Source organism: Crocuta crocuta, unplaced genomic scaffold (genome assembly GCF_008692635.1).
Source record: "Crocuta crocuta isolate KB4526 unplaced genomic scaffold, BGI_CrCroc_1.0 scaffold425, whole genome shotgun sequence".
In the NCBI taxonomy this organism is placed as follows: domain Eukaryota; kingdom Metazoa; phylum Chordata; class Mammalia; order Carnivora; family Hyaenidae; genus Crocuta; species Crocuta crocuta.
In genome coordinates, this window is record NW_027531909.1 from 1,335,417 (window position 1) to 1,343,609 (window position 8,193).

The following is an 8,193-nucleotide window of genomic DNA, read 5'->3' on the forward strand; positions in this document are numbered from 1 at the left end:
TTGTTTGTTGGGGGGGGGGGGGCGGAGGAAGGGAAGGGCCAGGAGTGAACTTGCTTTTCTGACAAAATGGGGAGAAAACCTAGCCAGATAGCTGAGGTATAAAGCAGAGTTCTTTCTCCCTATGGGGTTTGAGCCCTAGAAGCAGACAGAGACCCCAGCTCCTCTAAGACATCCATACATCTTTTTTTTTTTTAAGTTTACTTATTTTTGAGAGACAGAGACAGAGTACAAGCAGAGGAGAAGCAGAGAGAAAGGGAGACACAGAATCCGGAGTAGGATCCAGGCTCCAAGCTGTGAGCACAGAGCTCGACCCGGGGCTCAAACCATGGACCGTGAGATCATAACCTGTGCCCAAGTCGGACACTCAACCGACTGAGCCACCCAGGTGCCCCTAGACACCGGTACATCTTAGCTGTCCAGGACGAGTACAGTAAAAGGACTGCTACTTAACAGTGTCACAGAAATGGCTGCGACCTCCCATCCTTAGCTTGGGGGGGGGCACATAAATATTTTTAAATTCTGGGGGGGGTGGGGAGGGGGACAAGCAGAGCATCCTGCAAAAGACAGGAATGAGTTTAGGGCAAACACAAGAGCTGAATGAAATATCCCTCTAGCTGCCCTGATAGCCAGTCAGATTCTAACTTCAGGGTCAGAGAGCCTGGAGGCACAGATCAGAAGTAGAGGAGAAGTAGTAGGGCCCCCGTTCTAATTTTCTTTTACATTTATTTATTATTGAGAGACAGAGCACAAGTGGGGGAGGGTCTCGCAGAGAGAGAGGGAGACACAGAATCTGAAGCAGGCTCCAGGCTCTGAGCTGTCAGCACAGAGCCCGACGTGGGCCTCGAACTCACAAACTGTGGGATCGTGACTTGAGCCAAAGTCAGACATTTAACCGACTGAGCCACCCAGGTACCCCCTCTGTTCTAATTCCAGAGCCACTTACCTGCCTCTTCCATTTTAATTCTGAAGAAGGTGAAACCACATTTATTCTCCTGAAAGGTCTACCCCCCCACCCCCCGCAACTGCTACCGCATCATCTATACTCTTATATATTCCACATGGCTTCCTTGGATTTCATATTCCTCGAAGGCAGAGGCCAGAAACTATGCTGTTTTGTGGGCACATTTTGCGAAGAATCCCTAACAGGTGCTCTGTAATTTCAAATACAGCAGTAATTGAATCGAGTTAAGATGAAAACAGCTCCTTTGACTTTCGTTTCATTAAAAAATTTATTTTCCAGGGAAGAAGTTTTAAATAAATAGAAAAATAACTTAATGCATATATTAATAAAACAATTTAAAGTCTTTGTTCTTTCAGACACAGAACATTAGCTGCCAGTCGCTTACAGAGTCTCTGTGGGTTGAAGAATCCCTGAAATCGTTGTCAGCATCATCCATTCCCAGAAGCACAGGCTGGGAGAGCCTCAGTTTTGGAGATGATTGATAAGTCTATCAAGGAAGAAAAAGTTCCTGAGGATTTCTGCTTGGACTACTGTCCAGGCACAGACGCTGTACTCCTTGGCCTTCAGGTACCGCACGATCCTTAAGTAGTATTTCTTCAGGTGCAGAAGGGGCTTATTGTCCCAGGTGAAGTTTTCCTCCTCCAGGATTTCCTCCAGGATCGTTTCCAGACGTTCCTTCTGCCAATGGAGCGCCACAAGGAGGTCCTCAACAGTGGTCTCATTCCATCCCGTGCTGGACATACTTCTACTGAAAATATCAAAGGTCTTCTGGAACATCTCATGGATGACCAATATGGCTTCCTCCTTCGGGAACTGCTGTGATTTTGTAATCTCTTCAGGGGCCTCGAAGTTCATCCTGTCCTTGAGGCAATTTTTAGAGGTTCCATTCAACTTCAGCAGGAGCCCCTGACACTCCAAACTGCTGCTTCTTAGCTGGAATCCGAGCAGCTTGTAGCTCATGGCAAGAGCTGTGGTGGAGAAACACACCAAGAGAGCGATTTGGAGGGTGCACCTGCCCGTCATGATGCAAATAAGAAGTCTTGCCTGCTACCGTCTGGGCGCTGAAGCAAAGGCTTGTAGAGTCTGCAGTGTGAATGCCCTTCTTCCATGAGTATGGCCTATTTATGCAGGATGGCCCTCTTTCTATTTCACAGGAATTTCCCACTTTCAGTTCTCCCTTTCAGTTTTCCTATGTCATTTAAGTTAGTAGTAGTCTCTAAAACTCTTTTGCTTTAAATGGCATACATTAGGACTAAGATACACAAAGTGTGAGGATTTCTAATGTTTTATATAATTTCAATGAATTCTCAATTACTAAGGGAAAAAAAGAAGCCCAATCATTTAGGACTCTACCATCATGGGTGCTTTCTATTTGGCAAAGATTTTTTTAGTTTTATTAGATGGTTTTTTGGGGAGGGGGTCTTTGTGTGAAGAGTTTTCTCTTTTCCTAAGAATTAAGTTGAACTCCCAACTACACTGTCACAAAACAATAAATATATGCAGTTTATCATTTAAAAAAAGACATCTACCTCTTTTTTTTCGCCTCTGTAAAATAGAATAGCATGAAAACTAAGTTGATCTTAGTATTTTTTGTAGGGCCTTAACCATACACAGCAAGACACCATGTAGCTTTCCTAACCTTATTTACATTTTTTAAATGTCTATTTAGTTTTGAGAGACAGAGTGTGAGTGGGGGAGGGGCAGAGAGAGAGGGAGACACAGAATCCAAAGCAGGCTCCAGGCTCTGAGTTGTCAGCACAGAGCCCGATGTGGGGCTCGATCCCACGAACTGTGAGATCATGACCTGAGCTGAAGTCAGACGCTTAACTGACTGAGCCACCCAGGCGCCCCTAACCTTATTTACTGTTTTATCTGGCAATCTTTCAACTATCCAGAATTTAACCGAAAACTAGAGATTAAACAATATCTCTAAACAGACAAAATGAATGTTATGTGAGCCATACATAAAAGTTTGTGGGCCCCCTAATAGGGTCTTTTGTGACCAATATCGAGGGCCAATGTATCCTTATTCTGTATACTCTTCTAACAAACCTAAACATCTGATTTTCCATTCTCATACAAACAACAATTTAGAAAGAGGTTTAGAAGGAAAATGGGAGGGAAAACAATCAAGCAATCAGAAGATGTTACTGTTGAAACACATGGCTCTATCTCAATATTTCTAAGGCCATTTTCTTTTTGCTAGAGTATAGTAACTGATTTTAATAAGAGAAGAACATTAAAAATTAAATTAATATTTTTATATTCTGCTAAATAAGCAGGAAGCATATGATACATTTCTAAAGATTTTTTTTTAATGTTTTTATTTATTTCTGAGAGAGAGACACACACATAGCATGAGCAGGAGAGGGTCAGAGAGAAGAGGAGATACAGAATCTGAAGCAGGCTCCAGGCTCTGAGCTAGCTGTCAGCACAGAGCCAATGCGGGGCTCGAACCCACGACCCGTGAGATCATGACCTGAGCCGAACTCTGTCGCTTAACCGACTGAGCCACCCAGGTGCCTCACATTTCTAAAGATTTTAATACAAAAATAATTTGTAATAGTTTTTATATTTAAAATTAATGATTTTGGGGACACCTTGGTGGCTCAGTCAGTTAAGCATCGACATCGGCTCAGGTCATGATCTCGAGGTCTGTGAGTTCAAACCCCACCTCAGGCTCTGTGCTAACAGCTCAGAGCCTGGAGCCTGCTTTGGATTCTGTGTCTTCCTCTCTCTCTGCCCTTCCCCCATCATGCTCGCTCTCTCTCTCTCTTTCTCTCAAAAATAATAAATAAACATTTAAACATTCTTAATAAAATAAGATAAAAAATAAGAATAAAGTTAATAACTATTAAGTTTTCAGAAAACCTTGCATTATCTTTCAACCTGAACTTACCAAAATCTCACTGAGTGCAAAGAACTCATCTGAGGTGCTACAGATTATAATCTTCACTTTCATGGATTGTACAGTTAATGAGGGGAGAAGAACATTAATCAAAGAATTACACAGAAGTAAAATGCAATGGTGACGTTACAAAGGAAAGGTTCATAGTACCAGGAGTTCCTATGACATGGGGACATAGGTAGTAGGAGAGGTCAGAGAAGCCTGTGCTGCAATAGTAACTGTGGAGCTGAAATCAAAAGGAAGGCCTGGTGGAGAGGCATGTGCAAAGGCCCTGTGGTGGGAAGAACTTGACCAAAAGTTAAAGGGTAAAGAACTCGACCAAAGGCAAATGTGACCCTCAAGTCAGAGAGTGGTCAGAGAATGGCCTGAGATGAGGTCAAAGGGCAGTTGGGAATCAGATAGCACAGGGCTTGGCTAAGAAGTGTGTGTGTGTGTGTGCGTGCGCGCGCGAGAGAGAGCGCAGGTTTAATTCAAAGAGCAATAGAAGCCCTGGAAAGGTTTTAGGCAAGGTGGAGTAACTTGATTAGATTTGGGGGGAAATTCTCTACAGTAAGCAATAAGTAATGTAGGGAGCATGGAATGGATACAGGCAGAACAGTTAGGAGGCTTGTGAAAATTTTAGACTGTGGAGCTAGTGGTAGAGAATGCATCCTCTCCTTTCCTGACAGCACCAGATTCAAATGTTTGAAGAAATCCGCCATCATTTTTCAGATAGTTGTATCAATTCTGTTGATGATGGTGATTTCTATATACGCTTAATGTTCTGGGACATTACTCCTATTGTAACAAATTGAAGTGGAGGCTGGAAGTATCTGGGTAAATGTGGATTTATGAACCAGCAGCAATGATGAGCTCCAGGTTTCCCATCATCAATGTTTCCTATCTTCTGATCTTTACAATATGCTCAACATATCTCCCAAATATTCCCCAAGCCCTATTCTTTCTTCTTAGCTGGCCATATGTAATCAGCTCTCCCCATGAGGGAGTATCTATTGGTGACGTCTCAGTTGTTCCAAAAAAATTTATTTGTGCTTGAGCTGTGTTGGTGCAATGCCTTCTAAATGGGATGGAGAGGAAGCAATTTATCTTTCCTTCTAAGTTGGGGGAGTGGGAAAGATACCAGTGATATTCATTCAAATGAATCAGAGTATGGAGAGTTGAAAAGATGTAGCCAACAATCCAAAAATATGGGGACAAGATTCCAGGAAGATGGCCAAGGTGGCAGTATAGTTTTGAATTTCCCTTAGTCCCCCTGCAAAAAACAGGTGTCGCTACTAGATAGAAACCAAAATCCCATTTGACACAGAACTTGTTGACGTGAACCACAGAATGCAAGCCAATGAGGACAAACCATCAAATTCCATGAAACCTGTCTGGTAGCACCGTCTGTGTGAGAGAAAGCAGGGAAAAGCAATGGACTTGAGAACCTCAAAATAGACAAGAGGTATTTACTGGAATTTTGCCCAAATCAATAGCCAGTAAGTATGAGGGGCCTCAGTAAATTCTGAAAGACATTGGAATAGACTAGGATATAAGTTGTTTTCAAACCAACCAGGCACAGCTCCCATTTGGGAAAGGATCCTACATGGAAGAGAAGCTGCTAGAAGTAGAATCAAATTTGAGCAGGAAAGAAACAACAGAGGCAAGGAAAGAGAAAACCAGACCAGTTTGGGAATGCACAACTCACAAAGCAAGCAGCCATGTTTTTGAACACTTCACAAAAGCAACAGAAGAGGGAGCTGTGTGAAGTTAGGAGAAACTACCAAACCATTCTTCTAGAAGTTTAGGAAAAGTAAGCTCCTATAAAAGGGAGTAACAGAATAGCATTAAGATTGAGACTCATACAAGATGATTATTAGAAAAAAGTGAATGAGGAGTAAATATCTTTGTAAATAATGAAAATATACGAGGAACGCATGCACGCAAAACAGATCAAAATTTTAACATCATGTTAACAAAGGAGTTTAAAATATTAAGAAATGAGATAAAATACAGTAAATCAGAATTAGGCAAACTCAGAAATAAAATAATATATGTAGGAAAAAATAGAAATAAAAGGAAAAAGTCTCCATTTTGTTGAAAAGATAAGAATCTCAGGAAACGAGAAGTTTGGGGGAACGCTGGCACTGGTGAAAAACTTTAATCTGGGGGGAAATGTTAGCAACAGTAGATAAAAAATAGTATATTGGCCAAAGGGAATTATTTTCAGGAAACCAAAGATGGTATAATATGGTATAGTATATATAACATTATATGAAACTGATTAGGAGGTAAAATAACCAAAATCTAGAAAACTTGGTAATTTTTTAAAAATATTGGAGTAAGGAAGATGTTCCTCAGGATAACACATGCACATATATATGAAACTATATAGAGAGAAATTAATATGGCTAGAAACACATTATAAATTTCAAAATGACAAAAAAAAACACTCAAAGAGGAAGACCAACATTAAAAACATTTCTCACACAATGAGAAAGGGATAATTTTCTTGACATACAAACAGCCTTTAAAATTAATAGAAAGCTATCAGATAGAAAAGTTTGTAAGTAGCCAAATCAGGAGAAGAAATTTAAAGAGCCAATAAAAGATGAAAATGTGCTCAATGTTACTAAGAAATGTAATTCAAACTAGTAACAAGGTAATCATTTTTCATCAATAAGATTTGCAAAGGGCAGGGGGAAACTAAGTTCTCTAGTGTACACTCAAAGGAAATGCAGATTTCTGCCAATATTTGGAGAATGAGCAAGATTGTTTCTTCAAAAATAGCCAGAATAGGGGTGCCTGGGTGGCTCAGTTGGTTAAACATCCAACTTCAGCTCAGGCCATGATCTCGCCATTCCTGAAGGATTCACACCCCGCTTCAGGCTCTGTGCTGACAAGTCAGAGCCTGGAGCCTGCTTTGGATTCTGTGTCTCTCCCTCTCTCTGCCCCTCCCCCGTTTATACTCTCTTTCAAAAACAAAATTTTTTTTTAAATTAAAAAAAACTGGTTTTTTTGACTTGTGTAACAAAAGGAGGCTAGTTTTTCCTATTTGCTTTGTGTAGCTTTCCAGTTTTTCCCAGTGAACCTGTTCTTTCATTATAGAATAACCTACACTAAAAAAGAGCCCATAAGCGCCCGCCTTTCTGGTTGTTCTGACTTGATTTCATCCCCTCTGGCTTTGACCTTCACATGCCAGGTCTGAACAGAAGCTTAGCCATCACCTGGGTTCTTCACAGTGGATTTTAGAAAAATCAAAATAGTGTCTCAGCTATTCCACTTTCAAATGCCCAGCTGTGTTAGTCATTGAGTAGTTTTTCAGGGTTTCTTCTTTTTGAAAAGGATCTTTGGATTAGAATGGAATCATCTGTGGCTCATAACACAAAGGCCAATGCAAGGAGTCAGAGATGTCACAACTCATGCTGTCTCTTTGAAGTTAAACTTTAAACTTTAAAGTTTAGTTATTTATTTTGAGAGATAGAAAGTGTGTGTGTGTGAGCAGGAGAGGGGCACAGGAAGAGGGAGAGAGAGGATCCCAAGTGGGGGCTCCACACTACCAGCCAGAGAGCCCAGTGCAGGACTCAGACTCAGGAACCGTGAGAGGGTGACCTGAGCCAAAACCAAGAATTGGTCGCCAACCGACTGAGCCACCCAGGTGTCCCCTCACAGTACACATTGGAGATGGGTTATCATTACTGCCCTTCTACAGAGGATGAGATTGAGGCTCAAAGAGGCTAAGTAATGACCCCAAGGTACAACAGAGGTATGAGTGGACTGCATTCAAACCTGTGCTCTTTCCATATACCACAGATAGAATATGGAGTATGCAACAGCTAGTGCCTTCAGGGTGGTATGGGGTGCCAACCAGGATGGCGGTGGTGGCTCTCAAAGGACATATAAATTACAGCTGATGGGAGGCAAATGGTGTGCCTGAAGAAGTGATGGTCGCAGTGAAGGTGGTATGGTAGAGCACATTCTAGATCAATGCTGTCCAACAGAAATACAATGGGAGCCACCTACACCATTCAAAATTTCTAGTTAGCTACCTTAAAAGGGTAAAAAGAGGGGCACCTGGGTGGCTTAGTCGGTTAAGCGTCCGACTTTCACTTAGGTCATGATCTCACGGTTCGTGGGTTCGAGCCCCGCATCGGGCTCTGTGCTGACAGCCAGCTCAGAGCCTGGAGCCTGTTTCAGTCTGTGACTCCCTCTCTCTCTGATCCTCCCCTGCTCACGCTGTCTCTCTCTCTCTCCTAGAAATAAATAAAACATTTTAAAAAAAATAAAAGGGTAAAAAGAAACATTAAAAAAGGTAAAGTTAATATTAGAGGTATATTTATTTAAC

The 8,193-nt window shown here is 41.6% G+C and overlaps 1 protein-coding gene across 1 annotated transcript; it reads right to left on the bottom strand.

The window, feature by feature from the left end:
* Positions 1-1,423: 1,423 nt before the first annotated feature.
* IFNB1 (interferon beta 1) lies at positions 1,424-1,984 on the bottom strand. Its single transcript, XM_077774674.1, has one exon. It carries the CDS (start codon positions 1,982-1,984, stop codon positions 1,424-1,426), a length of 561 nt encoding a protein of 186 aa, XP_077630800.1.
* Positions 1,985-8,193: the final 6,209 nt, after the last annotated feature.

Excerpts from the sequence above, each read along its gene's own strand:
- IFNB1 (XM_077774674.1), bottom strand. The coding sequence starts at position 1,984 with ATGACGGGCAGGTGCACCCTCCAAATCGCTCTCTTGGTGTGTTTCTCC.